At 36.9% G+C, this 27,795-nt stretch overlaps 1 protein-coding gene across 1 annotated transcript; it reads right to left on the reverse strand.

Moving 5' to 3' along the window:
• Window positions 1–27,795, reverse strand: BRMS1L (BRMS1 like transcriptional repressor). The gene is made up of 10 exons (XM_004436396.3): window positions 27,561–27,795; window positions 24,541–24,631; window positions 20,599–20,726; window positions 18,731–18,810; window positions 6,758–6,854; window positions 5,395–5,478; window positions 4,673–4,737; window positions 3,593–3,632; window positions 3,011–3,137; window positions 1–1,596 (listed from the first exon to the last, which is right to left on the reverse strand). The coding sequence occupies exons 1-10, from the start codon at window positions 27,700–27,702 to the stop codon at window positions 1,479–1,481; spliced, it is 972 nt and encodes a 323-aa protein (XP_004436453.1). The 5' UTR covers window positions 27,703–27,795; the 3' UTR covers window positions 1–1,478.

Here is a 27,795-nt window from a genome sequence, read left to right on the forward strand (position 1 = left end):
TGACACTCAAACACATCTTTTTATTATATACTAAATTTAAAAATACAAATCTTATTAAAAATGCTTATGAAACATTGTATACATAAGTACTGTCAAATACTATTGGATTATGACATTATGTACATTTGCTAAGGTTAATTAGAAATAGAACAACGTACATAACTTTGCTGATAACGAATGTCAGAAGTCAAATATTTTAACATTTGGCAACTGTGAAGTAGTGATCTGCACAGAAAAATGTTTGCAGAGGTAAAATAGTAAGAAAACAAACGGAATAATGCAGATATTCCTGCCCTAAGTGTTAATAAGTAGATCTCTTCCTCATCCTCTTAAGTCTCACTAGAACAGAAATTAAAGTGCACAAGACCACCAGGAATACTTGATTTGGTTGTCCCCTAATAGATACTACAGCCAATTGTGCTGCCATAGTGAGGGTTTCGATTCTTCGTACTGTTCCTGAGGTTTTAGAAGTTAATTTTGAATGTGGCTAAGGGAAGAGAGGCCAATGATTCCTAAATTGCACTAAATGGCCTTAAAGTGTAGAAACACCAAAGATCTGGGAATAGATTCAAGGACACTATCCCTGTCTATCTTGCCCTAGGGAATAAAATTAGGATAAGAACCTAGTTTTACCTCTAGAAAATGCTTGCTAAAAATCTGTTTCAAAAGATCAGACATGTATAGCAAGCACCACAATACTGTCAGTTACTGCCCACCACTTACTACCGCATCATAAATACCAGGCATAAAAACCTGCCCTCCGAAGGCTCACGGGAAACAGGTAGAAGCATGTTATTACTTGACACTAATATTACTAATTAACACTCAGTGTAATTTGTAAAGATAGGTCAACACCGTACAGTCAAGGAAGAGGAGAGGGAAGCTGCTAGTCTACAAAAAGTGCTCCTTTTAGCTTTCAAACCCAAGAGCTTAATTTGGGGTAAAACAAGATTGTAGAGTAAGGCCATCAGTTCTAAACAAGCTGATGATGCCGAATGTACATACTCACGTATATATGTTTAAATTTCTGTTCTGATTTAACACGAATGTACTAGTACAAACCATTTATAGGAAACATTTTATCAGGCTTATTTACAAACACGATGAGTGACAAAGATATGGAAAATCAAAAAAATTGCAGACAAATGCAGCCATTTAGCAACAGAGTTCACTAAAGACAAGACAGATTTGCATAATGTTTTTAAAAAACAAAAAAAAGTTCAGTAAGAAACCCCTACCATATATACCTATTGGTCATTGGACCTAAAAGGCAAATAAATGCAATAATCATGATTAAACTTTTATTACTGTCTCATAATAACATATCAACATGAGGTCTACTTAGAGCACTACCTACAAATACACAGTCTCTCACGAGTCAACGAGAATATTAAGTTATTGAATACGTCTTTTACTCCCATGGCACATCACACTCGGTAACACTAAAAAGGTAGCTTTAGATAACACTTAAATCATGATTATGAATGTTTAATTGAATATTTTCCTTTCTGTAGCTGTGAAATGTAAAGCTTAGATTTGCTTCCATCAGGCCTCTTAAACCAAACTTCATCATGGTTAATTGTTGTAATTACGGCACTAAAAAGGAAAAAAAAAAAAGGAATGAATGAATGAATTACAATATGCCTCCTCCGCTCATTTTAGAGTACCAGCTATAAAACCAAAATAGCTGGACCACAAGAGTAGATTCAGGTATGTAACTGTCGTTTACCAGAATGCTGCACCAACAGCAGGGCACGTTGTTAAAAATATCACAGTCAGCAACACTTAATGGATAATCTCCTTTCTTTTCTAATAGAGTTGGTAATATTTACTATTAGAACTATTAATGCACATTGTTCCTACTCCATCCCCACCACACCCCCCAAAAAAGACAGAGTAGAGCTAAAACCACTACTTATACAGTATGACACCTCCAAGTCATATCAGCCCAGGCTGTAGGAAATCTTTCAAATACCAATCCCTAATTCCCAGGGTCAAACCATCCATGGTACTTATGAATTATTTTAGACACTACTAATCTTTATGTTGAAATCTTTTTAAAACTAGATTTGTGTTTAATCCTCTTTAATACTATTTCATCTCTTTTTTAACCACATTTATGCTAAGTAGCAAGTAAAATGTCTCAAAAGCAATAAGATAAAGCAAAGAATCCAGGAGTACCATATATAACCTAGTGATTAGCTCAATGGGCTTCTCATGAGAAAAGTTACTGTGCACAACGTTCCTGGTATCCTAAAAATCTAAAGATGAAATCACAATCTGATTAAAACCACTGTATTTGGAAAATAAGTATTCTATACTAAATGCAAACACTTTATTTACCACTGATACCTAGAAAAAGATGTTTTCTTACTGTAGAAGGTTACTACTCTGAGAATTACATCCTAAACTACTGAGGGAACAGAAGCAGTGATTAGCATTCACATTTTCCAAAAGCCACAACCAGAGAAAACCTAGAAGGCTATATACATAATATTTAAGCCTAGACAGACTGGGTCTTTTAAAAGGCAATTTTCAGCTTTCAAGTTATACTTTAATTACTATTCCTCCTAAAGTTTTCATTAATTTTCCATTCCTTTCCTATTCTAATTGACACAAATTCTTTTTATCCAAAATACTGTAACACACCCAAAAAAGTTAAAGGTTAATATTAATAGGCCCACCAAAAATTCATAATGGCCTGGTTTAAAGGTCATAATATTAGGATCATAACAATTCATCTACTATAAGAATTAACAAACAGGATCACTTTCCTGGCTAAATAATTCCCACATTTCCACTCGTGTTAATGCTGCGTTCATGAACTTAATATGTAACTCTGGCGTATAAATATTAACACTGATGTACCCACATGCTAATCAAATCATATGTCAAGAGAAAAAAAAAGATCCACAGGCAACTAATGATGCACTATGGAGGCAGCAAATATTTACTGACAACACTGCAAACTCTAATACTGAGCAACACTGAAATGAAAAAGGCTTGTTACCTTGTAGGACATTCATCCTTTTTATCAATACATATCGTTTGTCCACGTATATACCATTCACCATCATAATACAATCTTCCCTCTTCAGATCTAGCACTGTGTAGATGTTTTTCCAGTTTCACAGGTGCTAAAGGGATCAGTTCAAAAACTGTTATATTAATAAGATATTGTCAGAAGAACTAAAGTGCAGAACATCAAGAATTAACACCAATCCATGCATATATGTGAAAAAACACTAAAAATACTTCTTAGATAACAAACTTAAATTTAATAGAAAAAAGAGAATTGAATTCTTACTTTTTTATATAATTCACTAAGTTTTTAATATAAGTACTAAACAAAGCTAAACAATGTATAATAAATCATCCATTAACTAGACAAGTGCCAGGAGGGGAAGCAGGTACATTATCAATTACTAGTGCCAATTTTAAGTAGGATTTAAAATATCATAATTTCAGATATAGTGTTTACCGATGAAATGGAACCACTGATGGGGAGCTCTTTAGTATGTAGGTGACTTAACAACCCTGATTCAACAAGCCTCCATAGAGAAGATTTCTAAACTCAGACTAAATGACTTACGTTCTGTTTTTACTCTGTGTGGACCCAATGTAGCCATTGCCTTAATAAAAAAAAGAGGAAGAAAGACGTTGTCTGAGTTCATAGACTAAAAGTATACTTTGGTATCTATTTAATATATACAACACTACTGGCGACCTCAATAACAAACAGTAAAATATAATCTTTAGCTGCTCCAATAAATTGTTAATGTCTAAGAAATATATATAAGGAATATATATAAAGAATAACAATTTCGGGCTGGCCCCGTGGCTTAGCGGTTAAGTGCACGCACTCCACTGCTGGTGGCCTGGGTTCGGATCCCGGGCGCGCACCAACGCACCGCTTCTCCAGCCATGCTGAGGCCGCGTCCCACATACAGCAACTAGAAGGATGTGCAACTAAGACATACAACTATCTATCAGGGCTTTGGGGAAAAAAAGGAGGAGGATTGGCAATAGATGTTAGCTCAGAGCGGGTCTTCCTCAGCAAAAAGAGGAGGATTGGCATGGATGTTAGCTCAGGGCTGATCTTCCTCACAAAAAAAAAAAAAAAAAGAACAACAATTTCTCCTAGAAGTGTTATCAATACTTGAAATAATCTCTAACTCTCAATCAAGAAGTTTCTAAAAATTGAAAAATTTAATAAAGAAAACAAGTCTCCACTTTCAAACAAACAGAAAATCCTATAACGCTTGAATGTTTAATGACAGAATACAAGACATACAATAAGGGTTCAAACATTCACTTTTGTTCACTCAGCAAATATTGAGTGCCTTCTGTAAGCCAGGACTAGGCTAAGGACTAGGCACAGAATGGTTATTAATTATTATTTTTGGGCAACCTAAATAAATGCATTTCTGTACTTTTGCATAAATTACTAATTGCGTTATTACAAGAAAAAATACAATCAAGCTGCTGACGTGTCTCTCTTAAAAGATTCTTGCAATCCAGTTATTTGTATTAGTATTAACTGCCTTAGAGAGATTGCTGCAAAGTAAAACATATTTACAATAATCGTATTTTGATGTATTAGTAAAAAACCACAGAACCTTAAAAGTAGGCTATAAAAATATACTTATATTCTATTGTTCTTTAATCATACCTTCCTAATTGTTGTCCAGTCTTCAAGAATATCAAGATCTTGTAGCATATAAACTATATATGGACGTTGAAAAGTCAAGGTCAATTTAGCTATAAGAATTTCTCGCTTTGAATTGTATTTCCAAACTTCTGTTTTTCAGAGAATGGAGCAATGATTTCTGGCCATAATCCTCTGGCATACAGAATTCTGATTTCAAATTATTCTTCAAAAAACTCAGTACTAGGATAAAATACATTTCAATACTTCAGATGCTATAACCATATTCTCTTAATCCTATGATATCATTGACTGTAAGATACACCACCAACCTAACCACTGTTTTGAGTGGAGGGGGACACCATAGGGAATGCCAAGATTGAATGCACATATTAATTTAATTTAAAGACACTCCAATTTCAGAAACATTAAAAATGTTAAAGAATACACATGAGAATTAAACAATCATGCTATATACTAAACAGCTGTTTCACATCAAAGCCCTTGTGAACTACAAGGCCATAATAATTGTTAAAGTTGAGATTGCGACTAAATTTCTATTCTTCCCCACCCCTCTTAATCTCAATTTTATCCTTCTGCCTTCAGTTTTATAAATCATCTTTTGCTTATTAAAGGATCATGCAAATAAAGTCAATGTGTACTAATAAAAGGTGCAAAGGTATGCACAATGCAAAAATGTACATGAAGGCCAAAAAAAAAAACCAAGAAAATTTAGGAAAGGATATCTGAAACCACAACTGGCTTCTTCTTGTCAGGACTGAAAGGATCCTTCCTCTTTTTTCTTGACTGGAGCTCATCATTCCACAGCTCTGGCAAGTAAATAAAAATCAAGTATTAGCTGATTTCTGGAGATGAAAGGGGTTGAAAAAAGGCTATATAATTTCCTGGTAGCAAAATTTCATTGGTGGCTATGTACATACACATATGACTATATAATTTCATGAGCAGCTATAGAGTTAGGACTTTTCCTCTGTCTTTATTAAAATAAAAATCAACTTGGCACTTAACAACTAACAACTGATGAACATGTGTCAGGCACTTTGTTAAATATACATTACATGCATTGTCTCATCTAATCCTCAAAGCTATCTCTGAGGCAGGGATTCTTACTATTTCAATTTTACAGACAAAGAAACTGATTTAGAAAAGCTAAAATAACTGTTACCCACAGTCACCCAACTGGTAGGTGATGGAGCAGTGGCATTAGAGCTCAGCTTGCCTGACTCCACCAGGCCTACTCTATGCTAAAGAAGTAGAACAGTAAAAGAATACATATGCAAGAACCGTGGGATAACCCAGTAAATCTTCCACCCAGTGTAGAAAGCCCTTCCACAACACCTCTGAAAAAGCCAAGTTCACATTTGATTGGCCTAATTTTTTTTTTTTTTTAAAGATTTTATTTATTTATTTTTTCCCCCCAAAGCCCCAGTAGATAGTTGTACGTCATAGCTGCACATCCCTCTAGTTGCTGTATGTGGGACGCGCCTCAGCGTGGCCAGAGAAGCAGCGCGTCGGTGCGAGCCCGGGATCCGAACCCGGGTCGCCAGCAGTGGAGCGCGCTCACTTAACCACCAAGCCACGGGGCCGGCCCCTGGCCTAATTATTAATAAGTTTTTTCCTTTTTCTGAGACAAAAACCGGCCTCCTTGAAACTTCTATCCATTTGTCCTGGTTTGCGTGGTACCAGAGAGAAACGGTTTCTACTCCTCCTTCCACACGACAGTCTTTCAAGACTCAGAGGAGAGAACATACACTGTAGCTCTGTTCCAATGCTATTCTTACTGCCTTCTAATACTATTCCTCTATTATAATAATATTCTTACTATTCTTATTCCTATACTTCCTGTCACACTTCAATTTTGTCCCTTTTCACGTGCTCCATTTTCTATGTCTTCCTGAAGTCTGAGTTCAAATCAAAGCAACAATCACAATCATGTCAAATTCTTCAGAAGTCTCCCCCTTTCCCTCTCATGAGGACACCTCATTTACAGACACTGATATTAGGAGACTCAGACATCATGAGACACTACAGTAAACCAAAGGTTCAGCGTCACTTAATTAACCATCCCGATCCCATCGCCGCCGTCACCTGAGGTGATATCAATGCTGTGCCTGTCCTCCTCCAGCCTCCTTATCTTCTCCTCCAGTTCACTCTGCACTGTATCATATAACAAAAGCTTTTCACTCTGGAAGAAAAATAGGTTACACATAAGTAGAAAGAAAACATCGGTCTACCTTAACTAAGAGTACTAAATAACTTAAGGTACTTTAACATATGGTGCTTTTGCTCTTTTAGTTCAACTTCAAATGTTAAAGATGAAATGTCAAATACTTGAAAGAAATAAAACTATAAAACATGGAATCTAAATATAGATTTAACTACATGCAATTAAATTGTTTAAGAACATCTAAATTTACATGTGATAAATAAAGAGGTAAATATTTACCTTATAAAAAAGGTAAAGTAAGCTCCCATGGCCCCTTTTAAATATAAGCAGGTTCCACCTGTCACCATAATGGAGAACCTGTCCTATAAAGTATATCATTATAAAATGCATCATATTTTCTCATCGGAACAATAATCGGGCCTTTATTCCTCACTGATATCTCAGCATCATATTAAAAAAGACTAATAGGGCCGGCCCCGTGGCTTAGCGGTTAAGTGCGCGTGCTCCGCTACTGGCGGCCCGGGTTCGGATCCCAGGCGCACACCGACGCACCGCTTCTCCGGCCATGCTGAGGCCGCGTCCCACATACAGCAACTAGAAGGATGTGCCACTATGACATACAACTATCTACTGCGGCTTTGGGGGGAAAAAAGGAGGAGGATTGGCAATAGATGTTAGCTCAGAGCCGGTCTTCCTCAGCAAAGAGAGGAGGATTAGCACGGATGTTAGCTCAGGGCTAATCTTCCTCACAAAAAAAAAAACACTAATATATCACAGAGAGAAAGATTCAAGCACAAATTTTATAATCATTTAAAATAACCCAATTAGGGCCGGCCCTGTGGCTTGGTGGTTAAGTGCACGCGCTGCAATGCTGGTGGCCCGGGTTCGGATCCCGGGTGCGCATCGAGGCACCACTTCTCCGTCCATCCTGAGGCCGAGTCCCACATACAGCAACTAGAAGGATGTGCAGCTATGACATACAACTATCTACTGGGGCTTTGGGGGGAAAAAATAAAATAAATAAAATAACCCAATTATAGTCAAAATCATAAAATTACAGACTAATGATATCCAAATCTCTCAACAAAACTATAGAAAGATGGAATGACATTCTCAAAGAGACAAGACTGTTTACTGGCAAATCAGACTAGAACCCAGGTCTACTAGTTCTAGCCCATTGTTCTTCTAATTATAAAACACTGTACCCCTTATTTTAAAAGTCATAAAATGTACATAAGTCTAATATGCAGATTCATTATATAAAAAGCTTATGACAGATACCCAACCCATTTACCACATGCTCATCTCCAGCAAGGATATTAGGCTATTGGGATACAGCTAGATATGACTGTCTCATAGAGCCTATACTGTTAGATATGATTTCTGTGGAAGGCATACGCCACACCCATTTGGCAGCATTCCCAGTGTCAATCATGAAGTCTTCTCTTTCAGGTTTGAAATTTAGAGTCTACATATGCTTGGAGGTTCTCCTGAGTGGTAGAGAAGATGGCTTTTGTTGATTTGAGGCAAGCCAGGAGCCAGAGAGAAAGCAAAGCTGAAGACGACTAAATCAGATCTCATATGAGAAATGATCTCGTGGCTGTTCTCCATGCTCACCTCCTTTGATGTGTTCCCCTGCCTTTGCTATAAAGTCTTATGAAATATTTCAGCCTTATCTACATGGTGCTACAAGAATTGGGAAATGTTCTGTACAGAGAAAAAGAGAGAGCAGGCCCCAGCCACAGTCAAGATAGTGTGAGAGCTGTAAACAGACCCAGACTGTCCAACCAAAGATGACTCTGAATGCAGAGCAGGAGTGATAACGCTTTTGCTTGTAAGAATACGAAAGTTTAACTGGTGCATTCTCTTTCCTTTCAATGGATAAATTTGCCCTAGGCCAAGGAGAAATTCTCAAATAAACCCACTAATCATTCTTTACAATTAAAAAAAAAAAAAAAAAAGCCACAGTGGGAGTGAAATGTCTGAAGCTTTGAGGGCATCTCTAAAGATACTCTAGGTATACTTTAAAGGTTAAAGGGAGCAGACAGAGGGGCCTTGAATCTATTCTCATTCTTATTTCTGTGTTCTTCTCTCTCTTAATCCTCACCCCCACAAGACCCTCAAAAGGCTCCCATGAGAAGGAAAGAAAGTCATAACAGAGCAGCTGGAAGACATCCGGAAAAGAAAGGGGCATCCAAACTCCCTTGCTTTGGTGCCTGTAGAGGCTTCTATGTTCAGCAGGTAATTTAGCTTTTTAAAAGCACTAATTATCGGCACTGGCCCAGTGGCACAGTGGTTAAGTTCACACATTCTGCTTCGGCAGCCTGAGGTTCACCGGTTCGAATCCTGGGCATGGACCTACTCACCGCTCATCAAGCCATGCTGAGGCGGCGTCCCACAAAGAAAAGCTACAACTCTACAACTATGATACACAACTATGTACTGGGGCTATGGGGGGGGAAAAAAAGAACAAGAGGAAGATTGGCAACAGATGTTAGCACAGGGCCAATCTCTCCCCCCAAAACATGTAAAATAAAAAGTAAAAATAAAAAAGGTGATTGTGATGCTGAACAATGACTGAGTTTAAAAAAAAAAAAGTATTAATTATAACTACATATTTGGCTTCAAGATCCCATACCCCTACAATCCCCATACCTGTACTTAGTGACCCTGCTCACTGAGCCCCTTCCTAGGCTACACCTGTGCTGTCCTCATCAGGGCAGCTTCAAGGAGCCCCAGGAAAGCAGCTCCAAGGTTCCAGATTTGTACTGGTCTCACCCCAGCCTGTATTCAGAACCAATTCCCCTTCAGCAGTTCCCTGACTTAGGCACCTCACAGTTCCCTCCCAGTGCCTTCAGGACTGGAGTCCTGGGAGACTTTGAAGGACTAGAATTACCAGAAAGCAAAACATATTAAAAAGCTACAATCATTTTTTTAAAAATGTACTGCACTGGAATAAAAAGATAAGCATAACAGAATTTAAAAGCTTAGAAACAGACTCTGATTATGGGAAATTTTGGTATATGATAAGGTAACTTATCAAATCATCTGGAAATCTGATGACAATAAATGACAAAAGAGAAATGAGTTTAACTATAAAAAGAGAAAACAGGTTCTTTGCCTCATGTTACACAAAAAAATGAATGGACTAAAGAGTTAAATTTATAAAATAAAATCTAAAAGAACTACAGGAAAGATGGTGACTCTACTTGATATTGGGATGAAGGAAGCCTTTCAAAGCACAAAAATTAGAAGAAGTCATAAAGGAAAAGACTAATACATTTAATCACATAAAAATTAAAAACACATTAAAAAGGGCCGGCCCATTGGCGCAAGTGGTTAAGTGCGCACGCTCTGCTGCGGTGGCCCGGGGTTCACCGGTTCGGATCCCAGGCGTGTACCGACACACCACTTGGGAAGCCATGCTGTGGCGGCGTCCCATATAAAGTGGAGGAAGATGGGCAAGGATGTTAGCCCAGGGCCAGTCTTCCTCAGCCAAAAAAAAAAAAAAAAAAAAGAGGATTGGCAGATGTTAGCACAGGGCTGATCTTCCTCACAAAAAAGAAAACACATTAAAAAGCAAACAAAAGTAAAAGGAAGACAAGATAAAAATACTTGCAACGTGATAAAGGCTTAATAACCAGAAGATGGCATTAAACAAGCATGGATAGATCAGTAAGAAATATCTAAGTACTGTCCATACTCACTGCCAAAACAGGTCAGAGAGAGAGAGAGAGAAATCATAAATGCAAATTAAAATGTGCATTATGTGATTTCTTTTTCACTTGGCAAAGTTGTTTTATTTTTTCAATTAAAATAAACAACATTGACTGATATTGAATATATAAATCAGCTCAACACTTTGGCAAGTAATTTAGAAACAAATAGTAAGGACCTTAGTGATTGTATCCCTTCATCTAGTAGTTACATTTTGAGGATTCTATCCTAAGGAAATAACAACCTCAGCCAAAGTTGTATGTAAGAGTATACTCACAATAGCAATATTTGTACTGCATAAAATGAGGAACGAAGTAAAATCCAATGAGAGTACTGGCTACATAAATTACTCCACATCGATATTACTGCTCTGCAGACACTAAAAATGCAGAGTTCAAAAAGTAGGGAGAGACTTCCAGGATAAGATTACAGATGAACCCAGATCATAAACTCTCTTCCCTAATAATAAAATGAACAAAAAATAGGTACAAAATAAATCAACAAACAACACCTGTAGTTATCAAACAAAGGGAGGGACACAACCTCATGCTACAATCTCTGCACTTGGTAACTAAACTAAAATAGAACCCCAAGATCTACACTTTGTTACACTATACATGAGTGTGCACTTCGTAAAGAAAGAATGTGAGAGAGGGGACAATATTCTGAAATGTCTGAAGACAACTTCCAAATCTAGAAAGAAATGAAGGAGGGTCTGGATAGGCAGCCCAGGGAAAATACACAGAAAGCCCTAGAGCGAGAAGGTCCTCCTTGTCACATTAGGCTCACCAGTAAGAAGAAAACTAGAGCTCAGCAGCTGACAGGCTTTGCACACAGGCAGATTTTACTGACTCACTCTTAAATATGAATGATGGCCAAAGATGACTAGTTACTCGTGAAAAGCATCCAAACTGAAAGGCAGAGAGAAAAACAGAAAAGAAGTATAAAGAAACAGAGACAAGTCAAGACACAGAAAAAATTTCAAAGTAACTATATTTAATACTCAGAGAGAAAAGAGATTACATTACACTCATGAAGAAAGAACAGGATGTTATAAAACAAAATAAAAAATGAGTAATCAGAGGATATAAGAGCTCTTGGAAATTAAATATAAAATAGAAATAAAATATTCAGTAAAAGAATTGGAAGAGAAAGTTGAATACACTCTTAAAAGGAAGAAAATGAGAAAGGGAGGGGGAGGGACGATAGGAACAAAAGTAAGAGAAAATTCAAAGATCAACCTTGGAGGTCCAGCATTCAAGCAATAAGGGTTCCAAAAAGAGAAAACAGAAAATGATGGAGAAGAAAACATTAAAGAAACAATATAAGAAATTTCCCAGAACTAAAGATAGGAGTTTCTTGATTAAAAGGTCCTCTGAGTATTCAGCACAATGAACGTAAAGAGACCCCAGACCACCAAGGCACAGCATCTTGCTATTCCACAGCAACAAGGATAAAGAAAAGATCTGAGAGGTATTTAGGAAGAAAACAGGTCACATACAAAGATCAGGAATCAAAATGATAAGAGGCTTCTCATAAGCAATACTGGAAGCTAGAAGACAATGGAACAATGCGTTCAAAATTCTGAGGAAACATGATTGCCATCTAGAATTCCACATTCCTTTAAGTGTGAGAGTAAAGAGTTTTTGGACAGAAAAGACATGGGAGTTTTAAAACATGTCCAATAAATCTTTGACACTCCTGCCTTAAAAGGTAGACCCTAATTCCTCTTCCCTTGAACGTGGGCAGGACTTAGTGACTCACTTCTAATGACTAGAAAGTGGCAGAAATTGGGGTCATAAAAAACACTGTCACTTCTGTCTTGCTGTCTTGGATCACTCACTCTGGGAGAAGCCAGTTAACAGGTCCCGGGGGCCCTCAGTCAGTGGACAGGCCCATGGGACTAAGCTTTCCAACCAAGAACCAGCAACAACTTGAGAGCCTCGTGAGAGAGTCACCTCCAAGGCAGATCCTCCAGCCCCCAGTCAAGCCTTCAGATCACTCTTCCCTGGCTGACCTCTTCACCACAACTTCATGTGATTCCCTGATCCAGAACCACCCAGCTAAGGTGCCCCCAAATTCCTGGCCACAGAGACTGCAAAATAATAAATGTTTGTTGTTTTAAGCCACTAAGTTTTGGAGTAATTTACTACAAAGCAATAGATAACCAACACAAAAGGTCCCCAAAATCTGACTTCTATATACCTTTTCTCAAGAAGGTATTCTACAAACTGAAAAAGAAAACTAGATCTAACAGGAAAGATGTCAAGAGAAGTTCCACGGTGATGGTGAAGAGACACCCCATGAAGACAGAGATGCAACCAGCCTAGAAAGCATCTGAAGGATGGAACAGGAGGACAGGGGATCTAGGGGTTTAGGGGTTGCTCCCAGGAGGGAAGATTCCAGAAGAAAATAGGACTCATGGATTATCTGATGTATTTGATCACATGGAAAACAGCACTAGGGGGCTTTCCTAGATCTGCTGGAGTCTGGAAAGAATTGATAAAGACAGAGAAAACTAACGAAAACAAATGAAGCAATTATTAATTCCAAGGTTAAAAAAACAGTTGTACAAGAAGGGAAGTTTAAGCATAATATAACTCTTGGCTCAGTAATCAATATTTAGTTACAACAAAAACAAAAATTGTGGCATAACAATATTAGAAGAATGGGAAGAGGCAAACTATTACGGGATCCTCAGCTTTCATAATAAGAAACCCATAGGTCATGTCTAAAACTGATATTATTTATAAATATGAGGGTAAATCCCAGAAGCAGTAGCTAAAAGAGTTAGATTATTGCTATTGAGATACAGAATTTAGAGATGGGAAACAGGACTGCTGTTTTTCATTATAAGCCTATGCCTTCAGAAATATGTATACACGTTATTTGCTAGAAATAAATTTTTAAAAAGAGTATTTAGAGCTGTAGGGATATGCTCACGAAATGCTGCTTATAAAAAAGTTAAGATATAAAATAGCATACATAGAGTCATACCAGCTACATGAAAAACAATTTTACAAACATACATACACTTATCAACAGCGATTAACTCTGCTTAGTAAATTATGGTTGGTTTTATTTCCTTCTTTAGACTTATTTCTCAAGTTTTCTCAGTAGACACTTATTAATATCATAACCAGGAAAAAAATAATTAAATGAATACACAACGAAAAGATCAGAGCCCTGAAAAGCTCTCATCAGTATTCTCCAGTACTGGAATCCTAACCTTGAACCCTAAGGGCCTGACTGAGACCTTGCTACCTCCTGCCGTCAGATCCTAATACTCATCTCCAGCCCTGTGGGGGTTAAATGAGATAACCCAAATAAAGCATCTCCCCCTGTCTCAGTGTCTGGCACACCACAGTAGCCTATAAATGTGATTTCCTTCCTGAATTTGACACAAACCATCCACTGCTGCGATTGCCTCTGTGGTTTTTGGCCAACTCTCCCCATGCAAACCCGTGTGAACAGGTCCAGTCTCTGGTCCTGGCCCCTCCTTTCTACCTGCTGCTCATCAAACTTTTACCTGACAGTTGGCAATGTGCCTTCCTTCTTCCTACTTCCCTTGCCTCAGAGTTATTTCTATGTGAATCAAATGCAGAACTAAGGAATAAACAGATAAAAAGCCCTGAATAATAAAGTTCAGATTTATTGGTAAACTGCATGAATGACTAGAGAGATCACAGGATTTCAATCCTGGTTCTGCTGCTCATTAATTGTATGACTCCAAGCAAATTACTTAACCTCTCTGACCTGAGTTAACCCCTTCATAAAATCAAGATAATTTCTAATCCAGAAGGTTGTTGTAAGCATTAAAATGAGACAGTGAATATAAAATACATGACATTCTAAATATAAATTCCCTTTCACTCTTCACTTCCTCTGTCTAAAATGCCTTGAACTACTGGTGAGTACCTTCAGTTTGATTATATAATTAAACAGATTATTAGTAACATTAATTATATGTTAAACATAAAAAAACATCAAGCCATAACTAAACTAGAAGAAATTTAGGTAAATGTTTAGCATCTCTATGGAGGAAGGAGGACTTTCAAAGCTAAAAAATGATGGAAGAGAAAGAATATCAACATATTTGTCTCATTAAAAAATATTACTTCAGGCTATCTCGTTGACTTCTATTTCTGGCAACATAATGGACTAGATATCCTCAAAAAACAAAACAAAAACAAACAAAACTCCCAACACACCTAGGCAGATACTCTAGACAAAATACCACAAACATTCTTTTAAAGGTATAGCTAAGCTCTTAAGAAAATAGGAGAGATCCTAAAGGAACCAAAATAAACAAGGAGCTAGAAACCAGTATGCTAACCTGCTGTTGAAGCTGTGGTTTCCTTATGTGCTGGTGTCAAAAATGGAAAGGCATGCTTTTTAGCGGCTGTTTGGGAAAAAGACAAAGATCTTGGGCCTAAGCAAAGTAGGGGGTGGGAACTAGGATCCCTGCATAGCCCTGAAGGGTTACTACCTTCCACGAAAAGACAGACTACAAAAGATCCGCCTGAAGGAAATCTGTCTGTCTCAGCCTAGGCCATAACTGGGGAAAAAAGTTTTCCCTGAAAAGATGTCATCTCAGACCTAATCTCCACATATTCCAGATTCAAATAGAGATTACCTGCATCTTCCAGGAAATCCCAAGCCAAAGAACTAAAGCAGGCACGTGGTGGTGGCACACCAGGATGCCTAGCTGTAACAACCAAGCGGAAAGAAAAGCAGATACTATCTGAAGAGCTACATTCTCTGTCCAAGGCTCACAGAATCCCTACCAATAAAGCCTGCTATAGTCCAGAATCACAAAGTAAGGCAAGAAGCTGTGAGGTTTGGCAGAAATTAAAAAACAGCAGAACTAGATCCTGAAGAACTTCAGATAATGATTCATTGAATAAAAAATATGAATTAAGCATTAAGCAATATGAAAGACAGAATGAGGATTTATATATGGCTAATTAGAGTTCCTGAAGAAGGAAGTAGAGAAAATGGAAGAGAGGCAATACCAGAAAAGATAACAGCTGAGAAAAATAATCTCTATGGGGACACACAGAAGAGAAACTTAGGAACAACAAAGAGAAGAGCTTAAAAGCAGCCAGTGAGAGGTACTAAAAAAAATTCATCTACAAATGATTGCAGACTTCTAAGCACAAACTGTGGAAAGTAAGATCCTAAAAATGTTAAGAGGAAATAATGTCATTCTAGAATGTTACATCCCCCTAAACTGTCCTTCCAGAATTATTAAAGTAAAGCTATTTTTGGACAAATAAAAACTGAGCTTACCACTAAGAGACTCTCAGTGAAAGAACGCGTAGGATGTTCTTCAAGCAGTAAAAAATGAACATGCAAGGAAGGGTTGCATCTCAGAAATGCTGAGGAAAAAAACTAGTAAAATGTAGATAAACGTAAAAAGAACTAAATCTATAAATCAAGATAATGTCTCATTTGAAGGGTAAAAAAGCAAGATGTAACTAAAATAGTGAACTATAACTTGTAATTTGGGATAGAGTAACTGGACTTAGAGAGTTGTAAAGTCCTTTATAGTTCAGGAGGACAATTATTAACATTCAGATCTTACTAGTGTAGGTATGCATGCTGAAAATTTAAGGTAATCACTAAAATTATAGAAATGGAAGGTATTGGGATAATCACTAAAATAACAGAAATAGAGGGTATAACTTTATGATGTTATTTTTTAAACTCAATAAATCATACACACCCCTAAAAAGGTCAGGAAAGATTAAAAAAGGATAAAGCAGAACAATTATAAAACACAAAATAGGTTGGTATTAAATATCAAAATAATCACTATAAATATAATTGGACTAAATTTACCAGCTAAAAGAAAGGGATTGTTAAAATGGATTTTTTTTTTTTGTCTGTCACTGGCCATGCTGTGGCAGTGGCTCACATAGAAGAACCAGAAGAACTTAGAACTATACACAACTACATACTGGGGCTTTGGGTGGGGGAAAGGAAGAAAAAAGGAGGAATATTGGCAATAGATGTTAGCTTAGAGTGAATCTTCCCCTGCAAAAAAAAAAAAAAAAGGATTTTTTTTAAATCAAGGCATATGCTATTTACCAGTAATACACCTAAATACAAGGCCAGAAAAAAGTTGGAAGATATAAAAGGATAAAAAAACCTTTTATCAGGCAAATGCCAGGCCAAATAAAACTAGGATAGCTGTTTTAATTATTTTTAACTATCAGACAAAATAGACTTAAAGGCAAAAATCATCATTACAGAGAAAGAAGAGCATTTAATACTTTATCCTTCTGTAAAAAGGATAAAATGTTACACTTATTAAAAGATATAAAACCTCTAAATACGTGAGTCTGATAATATAGCCTCTTTCTCTCTCTCTATATATATACAAAGCAAAAACTGATAGAAATACAAGGAGATATGGGAAATTGACAATCCAATTTACAACAGCATCAAAAAGAACAAAATACTTAGGAATAAACTAAGGAGGTGAAAGACTTGTACACTGAAAACTACAAAACACTGACCAAAGAAATTAAAGAGGACACAAATAAATGGAAAGACATCCACGTACATGGATTGGAAGATTTAATACTGTTAAAATGCCCATACTATCCAAAGCAATTTACAAATTCAACGCAATCTCTGTCAAAATCCCAGAGGCATATTTTTATAGAAATAGAAAAAACATAAGTGGACGTTTGACATAAAAAAGAGATGGAAATGCTGATTAGTGGGAAAACAATGGAGTATGTAATAAACAGTATGAGATTACCTATCCATACACAAAAAATAAAATTAGATCCATACTTTATACTACACACAAAAATTAATTAAAGGTAGTTTAAATCTAAATGTTAAATCTGAATGTTAAAATGAAAAATTTCAACTTTTGAAGGAAAATACATTTCCTTGTGTGAGGAAAACTGGCTCTGAGCTAACATCCATTGCCAACCCTCCTCTTTTTGCTGAGGAAGATTAGCCCTGAGCTAACATCTGTGCCCATCTTCCTCTATTTTGTATGTAGGATGCCACATCAGCCACAACATGGCTGATGAGCGGTGCATAGGTCCACACCCAGGATCCAAACCTGTGGACCCCGGGCTGCTAAAGCAGAGTGCGTGAACTTAACCACTATGCCACTGGGCTGGCCCCAGAAAATACACCTTTTTATCTCAAAATAGGGGAGACACAAAAAGCACATATCATAAAGAAAAGATGACAAATTCAACTACATTAAAACGTAAAACTTTCCTTCATCAAGTCATCAAAAAGAGTGAAAAGACACCTCGCTGCCTGGGTAGAAATATCTGCAAAGCATATAACCAGCAAAACATTTGTACCCAGAATATATAAAGAACCTTCACAGTCAATGAAAAAAAAGAGTAACAGCCCAACAAAAAGGCAAAAGATATGAACAGGTACTTCTTAGGAAAGAAAATGCAATCAGCCACTAAATGTCAAAAAAAATAATTCACCTCAGTTGTAATCAAGAAAATGAAACAACAAGCTCCAACATTTTTATCCCTATCTACTCATAGTATTTTAACAATTTATAAAGATACAGTATATTAAAGTAAGAGAAGAACCATTATAGAACTTGTCCTCTTATTTCCACTAGTATATTTATGATCTTGTCTAGGCTTTATGAAAAGTTATCTGCAAAATCAACACTATGTATTTAAATGCTATTCAAAATAAACAGAATGTATAGAAAAATACATCTATTTTTTCCCATAGAGAATCCTGCCCTAAGATGTGGAAATAGATCTAAAGAGTCAGAAATTAATAATATAGCCCAAAATCCTAACTGTACTACCGGATATACATTTTTTGAGTCTCTGATACATTTTTGAGTCTTTGATTATACTAATTATACTAATATTTTCAGTGATGCCATATGACATAATCATTACAAAGTCTTTTTAAGGTAACAGTTATAAAACTCCTAAGATTATCTCACTTAGTTTTTTCTATGGTCCCTTCTTTGTGTCCTATTTCCAAAACAGCTTCCAGTGCAACTGTATTAAAAAAAAAAAAAAGAAAGAAATCATACAAGCAATGAGCTAAAGTACGATTTAATTTTGTTTCACTTATTTTATTTACTTTTTTAACTACTGCACTCAGAAAAAGACTTGAAGAGTTGAAATTAGCTTAAAAGTTAAGCAAAATGACAGTACCTCACAATGCTGGCGAGAAGCTTGAATTTCACATTCATATTTGTTCTTTACAGATTCTAGGCAGAGCTCTCTATAGATTCCTGCAACCAAACACAATTACTCTGATTATGTTAGCAAGAAGGAGTTTCATTATCACTTCCCTACAGAAATTCTGTCCTAACTGTATTTTATAAGATGAATCAAGAAGAAATTGACAAATGATTCTAACTCTGTCTTTACAAACTAAAAATACAAAGGCTCAGTTAAAACATAAATCAAAGAAGACTAGAAAACTAAGTTTAAGAGCTAGAAAGAAACTACACTGCTAATTCTAGTTCTTATCCCATTCTTCTAAAGAATACTCCTAAATGTTTGATAGAGAACGACCAAAATGAAAATAAAACTCTTTTCCTATGAAAAACAATCTCTTAGGACTCATAATGGAAACAGAGCCAATAAACTCTGGTTTCATTAATTATGTATATTCAAAGTAACAAATGGATACCATAACCATCAAAACCACTATTTTTTAATTACTATTTATTTTCAGAGTCCAAAGCTTCCAATAGGATGAAATGTATAAACTGATACAACAAAATGTATCAACTTATATGATGTTTGAGTGCTCCTGACAGGGCTTTACCTAGAGGATGGATGCTCACGAGAGTTTACCTTAGAGGCACCAAGGCAACAGTATAAAATAGGCAACATGGCCACACAAAGATGCCATCACAAAAATGGCAAACCAAGAGCTCTAGATGTATATGCTAAACTCTACGTCATAGTTGGCCCTAGAAATGTAATGCTCTTTCTTGTAAAGGCAAGAGACAGATATCTGGAACTATGCTATTAGCAACACATTCACACACACACTACTCTTTGTACAATCAAAAAGCAAAGGAGGCCACATAGCAGAAAAGCGAATAACTGACTCAAGTAATATTTCCTAAACATCCAGTAAGTCTCACTTAGTTCTTTTAGAATGTCAAAGAAAATTAAGGACATGTTTGCTTTTAAGGGTGTGCTAAGGCAATATATAAAAATAGCAGGTTTAGTATCACGTCATCTACATACTTAATATTAAGCACTCAAGAATAAAATTTGGTTTACAGCAGATTTAGTATAAAAAGAACCTATTATCAACAATTTGTTAGGTATTACATAACAGGCACATGAGGCTCAATTAGTGTCCCTCAAAAAGAAAACAATCAGCATCTCTCATTAATTAAAATTCAGTTTTTAGTTTGATTATGAAAAATCGCAAGAGATCTACAAATAGACACATCCCTTGTTATGAGTAGCTAGGACACAATTCTGAGGCCGGACCCCAATTACAAACAGAAGACTGAAATTTAACCATACAAATATAGTACATCTCCATTTATACATAGCCACAAATGAGTAAGCAAACTTATTAAAATAAAAAATTATCATTAAATTCTAGGGTTGAAGGCTAATTCCCTATTCTTAATATCCTGATCAAACATTTTTAAAATGTTTTTATAAATAAAAAAATCCTTATCACTCTTATAGATGAAATATACTGAGTACTTAAATTGAACCTTAATTTGTCTAATAGGAAATTAAACTGTGATAGTAACAGTATCCCTTAATGAAAGTATCATGGTTTCTAATTGTTTCACATGTGAAAGTATCTTCTCAACAACATTGTAAGCAATTTGAGGGCTTCTTTTGATCCCCCATAGCAGGAGAGAGGAACAAAAGTCATTTAATAAATAATTGTGTGGGCTGACTGATAGTGAAATACTCTGGTCAGTGTAAATATATTTGTAATTCCATTAACAGCAAACACTCACTTGATAAACATCTTTTAAATCTATTGAAGAGTTCATATTCTACTACATGGAAAAGATGTTTCACTTTCCTACCTGCTACCTTTGTACGAATTTGCATATTTTCTTGTAAAGTTGCCAGTGGTTCCAAATATTCTGGTGCTTTTCCAGCTATGACTTCTTGTAGTTTTGCATCCACCTGACTTAATCGTTCTTTATAAAGTCTTAACAAAGCAAAAATTAAGATATTAATTTTAAAAGCCCAACAAAGGCTAACAATTACCATTTCTATACATTATCTCTTCCTAATATCATTTATATTCTAATAACCTACCAAATGTATTTTTGCCTTGATCTCAAGTGAAGGACTCAGTTACATTATTTGACTTTTGCACATAATCACAAAATAGACGTTTTTCTATCTTTTTCTAGATATATCACTAATGGTTAATTCACAGTACAAAAATTACAACTGAAATAACTACTTTTTGGCACTTCAGATTTTTGTTTTTGTTTTAACTGCAGAACAATAAATTGATTCTAAGAGAAAAGGTCATTTCAATACTGAGTTTAAAAGAAACAAAGAAATTATTTTGAATAATTTAGATAAGGACATTACCAGTTGTCAAAGTAAATAATTCCCTGGCTTCTCTCTACCTTTCCCGAAAAGGAGTGAGTGTTACAATATTCAGCCTACTTGATTTTTAAAAAGAACGAAGAGGAAGCAGAGTGATGAAGGTAAAACCAATGGCTATAGAACGTGTGACCTGGTGTACCCAGGTTGTCTGGACTGCAGATGAAGAAGCCATAACAAAATGAGTTGTTCAATGGATGGGGAAATGAAAAACAGGGCAGGGGATCCTTGTTGCCATATTTATGAATGTACATGACAATAATTTGCCAGCTGTCACACCAATACCGTTAGCTTGATTATCAAAGACAGAGTATGTGAGACAACTCAGTGTTTATTTCTGGCAATAATCCTGCAGGACAGAACTTTTTTTAATAGGAAAATGTTTAGACTGTCACTCTTTATGAAAGGCACTTCTATTCCTGTTTTTGTGGCATTTCAAAGATATCCTAAAAATTTCAAAGCACATCAACAATTTAAGATCATTTTTTTAACTTCTTTTTTTGCCGTTTATGGCTCTCATAGGTGAAGACTATGTTATAATATGTCACAAGGATGGCATATAGTAACTTCTGAAAAAAGCCACCGATTATACTTGTAGGTGTTAGCATAACTAGCAGTCGGCTTTTGAAAACATATGATACCTGGCTTTCATATAAAATTCTGCTCTTTCCTCTTGAAACTATAAACCAATACAATTAAGAATACAATTAAGGCAATCAATATTAATTGTCTATAATTGATCATTATAATTAGCATAGAGATTTATATGATGATTCTGAACGAAGGAACAAAGCAAGTTTGAGTGTTAATGCAATAAATATTCTTTTTTTTTAAACAAAAAGGAAAAACTTATCTGAGTTAACCGCCAAAAGAATACATTATCATGTTTGTGTTAAACTTTTCTAAAACTCAAGATACAATAATAAACAAATGTGTAAAGTCAGAAAAGTACAACATGATACTTATAGTTTTTGAAATTATAAATACAACTTTAGGCAAAATGCTAAAAATTTGATACAAAGGATGACTGCACCTGAAAAACATCAAACTTACAAAAAATATTGATAAAGTATCCTGAATGGGTGAACAACATCTTGAATGAAGAGGATATATGAATTAATATTCAATTAACTACCCTTTTAATACGTTCCTCAAAATCAGTATAATTCTACAACCTTAGAATTCAAGCATAAATTGATCAAAGGCAAGGATCATGAGTCCCTCAGCAGCAACCACAATACTCTTCATAGAGTAGATGGTCAATTAATGTTTGTTGGATATTGAATGTTGACATGCATGGAAACTCGGGTGGTATAAGTTCTTCTGTCTTTTTAAGGAGGTGGAAGAAGTCACCTTCCACCACTACACAAACTGCAAATGGGGGATTTTCTGCCTTATGAAAGGAATACTATTGTGCCCTGTGATGCTAGAATAGGAGAAGCAGGATAATTATAATATTGCTACTATTATTATTATATTATTATATTTCCCACCTCTTCTAAAGAGGATTTGAGACAGCTCACAGAGACAAACAGCACAACAGGATAAAATAACAAACGAGGCAACTGGGGCAAGATGAAAAAATAAACTATAAACCTGGTGCAAAGATTATTTTTTTCTAAAACATATTTCTAGATACCAATTCCTTGAGAAAGAATCCTATTAAATAATAGTAATGGGTCTACTTTTAACTTTCAGAGATGAATGAAGCTGGCAGGGGAACTGGCTGGTGTTCACAGGGAGCCACAACGAAGCAAAAATCAAGGCAACCAGCCCCCAAATGAACAAGATTAGGCCTAATGACTGACCAGCTGCAAAGTTCTGTGTAATATGTTATACTAGAGCGTTACAGTAATTTTCATTTCTTGGATAACCATAAAATACACTTTAAAAGCTCAGTAGACATATCTTAATTGTATGAGAATTATTCACTCACAGATTACTTGTGCCAAAATACAAAAATACAAATTTACTTCCTCTTTTCCAGAATGATCCTGGATGAACCCTCCATGTAGCCCAGATAAGGGATTCTTTGGGGATCCAAACTAATTTTAATTTAAAATTAATAATGTAATCTTCAGAAGAAGAAAATGATACCACGTTTTTTTAAAGCTAAAAATTTTAACTTTGAATTATTTTGCATTGCTTATATTAATTTGTTGCACTAGCATGGAACATTATCTATATATTCATCTCTAATGCCAACGAAAGCTAAGACCAGAAACGGCATAAACAGGATTCATATGATAAACAAATCTGTCCCATTTTAGTCTGGCAATTCTAGATATTAAATGGGTTTTCATCTCTTCTTCGGGCCTCCTTAGGGAAGAAGTAGGAGAAAAAGAATAAGCAGCAAAATCATAAAGAATTTATAAACTGAAGAGCCAGCTCTTGAATAAACTAAGGTGTCTATATTCTCAGGAGTTTCTCTCTTTCCTTTACAATTCCTAAAATATAGCTATGCCCCATGACCTTGCCAGCAAGTCCCAAAGTAAAAGCTCACCTTCAAGATTTTTTTTTTAATCTGCAAGTCCATCTATTCTGTTCTCTCAAATCACTGGGGCCCATTCTTATGTTATCAACCTCACATAAGAGTTCTGGCACGATAAAGAGGGGAGAAACAGTATCTACTAAGCACCCACTACATGCCTGGCAAAAGGCTCAGAATTTTACATATTGCTTATTCAGTCCTTACAGTAGATAATAACGAAGTTATTATTATATCTTTTTAATCTGTCAAGAAAGCCTGGATTCAAAGTCTGTGCTCTTTCTACTCCTCTATAGTTCCTCCAAAGTAACATGCCTTGGTGGAAGGAACACAACAGCACAAGGAGGCAGAAAGCCTGACTTATCACTTTCTGATGAACTATGGGCAAATCACTCAACCTCTCTGAGCATCAATTTTCTCACAGGTAAAATGGAGATAAGACTATCTACCTTCCAACATTACAGAGCTGCTGCAAGAAGCAAAATAAATAATGCAGGTGCAAACACATAATGTATGTACTATCCAACGGTAAGATATAAACGAAAATCACTATGCCGTCTTGGGGAAACATTCTCTCTCATGCTCACGCTTTAAAAAATGCTATCTTTATCTAATTTAACATAGGTACAAACAAAGCAGATTAGAACCAAGGATGCAACAACCCGGGGGAAACATTTTAACTACAAACATCCACATACAAATCTTATTTCATCCCCAAAAAACCTGCCTCAAAACCCTCATTTCAGTTAACGAGGTCTTCAGCAGGCAAACAATAGTTGAAGCCTCTTTCAGATCAGTCAGTCCCATAAAATACAAAAAGGAGAACAGTTCAGAGTGCATATCATTTCCCTTGTGCCAGTACACATGTGACATGGTTGAGATTCAGTGACAATGACCTTCTGAAGTCACTACTTACTGATCCTTGAGATCGGTGAACTGTTTTTCAAGATTGGACATTTCATCTAAACATTCCATTCTTCTTCTTTCACAGTCTTCATCATCCATTTCTGTTCATAAAAAGGCAAATATCAAAGATAAAATTAATTTTATGTTCCAAATATATCTGAATGTTAATTCAAATGGTAAAAAAAAGAAAAAAACTGTAACATGAAGTTAGATATGCAAAGCCTAAATTAAGCCTTAAGAGAAAATAAACATTTATCCAAAATAATTTCCACTCTAGATTTTAACCTAAAATACAGATGAGAGTTAAAACTATTGCAGTCTCTAGACTTTCTTATTTTTATCCATTTTTAAATCATTTTAAAGGGCTGACATTAAGCCATGACTGTGAAATAATTAACCCACTTTTGGTTTGTTTTCCACCATTCACCAGAACTTAAGCACCAAAATGATGACACCCTTTAAAGGTTAATATTGCTCAAAAACACTTTTGGAATTTTTCTTTCAGAACTGCTCACAGGGCTGATTTGCCAGCCACATAAAAAAGAAAACTAACCTCATTATGTTTACCACAGGATATCTTGGCCTCCTACTCTTATACTCCCATTGTTCCCTCACCCCTTATTACTGTCAGTCAGTGAGAAAGAGGAAAATGAGGAGAAAAACAAGCAAAGTTTTTAAGGAAAGCAACTGTTAGTTACCAGGTTTGTCCTATATTCCATATCTTCTATTTCTACATCATATATATTCAACACACCAAATTAACTGAAGTGCAAAATGATCTGCATCTTGATCTTCCTCAAATAAAGGTCAAACTGGGAGAAAGAGTTCAATTATGTTCTGTTATTTTCATATAGCAAGGAAGTATATGACTCATTTTTTTAACTTTTCTAAAACAGATTAAAATTATTTCTGGCTCTTAATAGCCTACACCTTGGCTATTTAAAATCTGGTCTCTCAAGATGACTCACTCCCCAACATCTCTGGATAGTAGAGTGTTTTCTGTAGCCTTAGGACCTGCTTAGTACGAAAGTTTGAGAAGAATAAAACTGCAGAAGTTTAACGTGCAAGATATATGGTAGAAAAGAGACGCTTTTACAAGAAACAAAACTGCAAAACTTATTTAAATAATTTCTTTGCACTTAAAAAATCTGACTTGTAGTTCAAATTATTATTACATTCTTCACAGATTAAGTTGTCCATTATTTTCTGGGATGGAATAAAAACCAGTGAAAAAATCAAAACAGTCAACATAAAAATTAGAGAGGGAGAATTTTAACACATAGGTGTCATTTTGTAGGATCCTAGCTCCCACCAAAAAAACAAAGAACACTTGATGATAAAATGTTTTACAAATCTAGGAAATGTATTCACATACAATCTAGATGTCCTTTTTCAGTATTCCTCACTTTTGAAATCTCACCTACTTTCATAACTAGGCAGATGACTTCAGATTATGCTTCCCATCCCAGGCAGGCTCCAATGCCACATTTCCATCTGTCAGCTGGGCGCTCTGACTTAAATATACCACCATCACCTCAAAAGCGACATGTCTGAAATATTCTATCTTCCACCTTCATCTCAAATCTTTTACTTTTCTACTTCTCTTCATGCTACCACCATTCTCCTTGTATCTGGGTTTTTCCTCTTACCTTCATTCCTAAACTTGCATTCATCAATCCTGTTTTATGCTTTTTCAAAATCTTTCACATCTATACCTTCCTTTTCTAGCTCAAATCCTTCTCCCAACCAAACTGGTTTTCTGACTCTTTTGAATAAGCCTTAAGCTCTGACCTTTCCACTTTTTCTTACATTCCTCCCCCTATGGAAACACCTGACCATTACCACCCCAATCTAAATTCTACCCATTCTTCAATTAAGGTAATCCCACCTTCTTCAACTAGCCTTTGCTGACCACCCTATTCTGAAAAGATTTCCTCTGCCTCTGAATTCCTACAGCATTGTTTATAGTTAAGCATTCATTTGACAATTTAATCAAGTGGTGACTTATGACAGCTCTTTAATTGAGATCAGATCATAACTATTTATTTATACCTCACACTGAGTAGCGCCCAGTCCTGCACAAGGAAGTCACTCATAAATACTTATTTTTGGACGGCTAATATACTAATTGAAATTACATACTTCCATGGAGATTTGCTTTAAAAGGGAAACCTGAAAAGAGGGCGTCGGGGCGATAACAAACTGTCATTAACTTGTCATCAGTCCTTGCTTTACACGGCCAAAATCAGGCCAAGAAAGAAATGTCTCATCCTCATCACTGGCATAGAAGGAAAAGAATCTTAATCACAAATTCCATTTATTTTCTTAATAGCCATTCCTAAAAGTTTGCAAAATTGATTTGTGGCGTTATCTGCCTCCCACTCCCATAAGCATAGGAATACTCAAAATCACCCCTGATGCTGGCCTCTTCTTAGTCCTGAAAAGTTCAGAGAGATGCCGTAAACCGGACAGCTCCCAAGTCAGCCCCCGCAGGAGCACCGCTGTGAAGCGCTGACTGACAGGCTGACTTCGATGCTGAGGTTACGAAGTTCTAAGCCAGCCAAGAGCAGGTACAAATCTACCGTCGGGCCGGACAACACACCCGTGTTGAGAAGTAAGGGTTGCAAAGGTGAAAAATAAGGAAAGAAGTCGGTGGTCTGGGAAAGGAGGCATTTCCAGGGTCTCCCAGACAAGCTGCGGGGCACCCCCCGCGTCGGTCGCTAGCCCCGAGCACTGCCCGGAGGCCCCAAGGGCGGGTCCGACGGCGAGCAGGACGGCGCAGCGTCCCGGGGCTGGGCGAGCCCAGGCCCGCGCCCCGCCCCGCCCCGCCCCGCCGGCGGGGACCCGCCCGCAGCCAGGCAGCGCCCCGCGACCGGTCCGGGCGCCGCCGAGGGCCGGGAGCCAGTCTCCGCCCCTTCCCTCTCTCCCCGCCCCGCTCTCCCAGCAGGACGCAGCTGCCCGGCGTGCGGAGAGCGGCCTGTCGCGCGCCGGGCGCGAGGGCTCGGGTCCCAGCCCCGCTGGGTCGCGCACCTGAGCTGTCTCCATCCTCGGAGACCGACGAGCTCTCCGTGTCCTCGTCCTCCGAGCTGCTCCCCTCGTTTTCGGCGTAGTCCACCTCCATCTCATCGTGATGGTTCGTCTCCTTCTTATCCCCTCGGGAGTGGACTGGCATTTTCCAGCCGCGCCGCCGCTTCCCACTCCCGGCGCCCAGCCCGGCCACCGCCGCTTCAATGAAGGGCGCGCCGGACGCCCCGACCCACCCAGC

Source organism: Ceratotherium simum, chromosome 3, assembly GCF_057802395.1.
Source record: "Ceratotherium simum simum isolate JZ-2026a chromosome 3, ASM5780239v1, whole genome shotgun sequence".
Classification (NCBI taxonomy): Eukaryota; Metazoa; Chordata; class Mammalia; order Perissodactyla; family Rhinocerotidae; genus Ceratotherium; species Ceratotherium simum.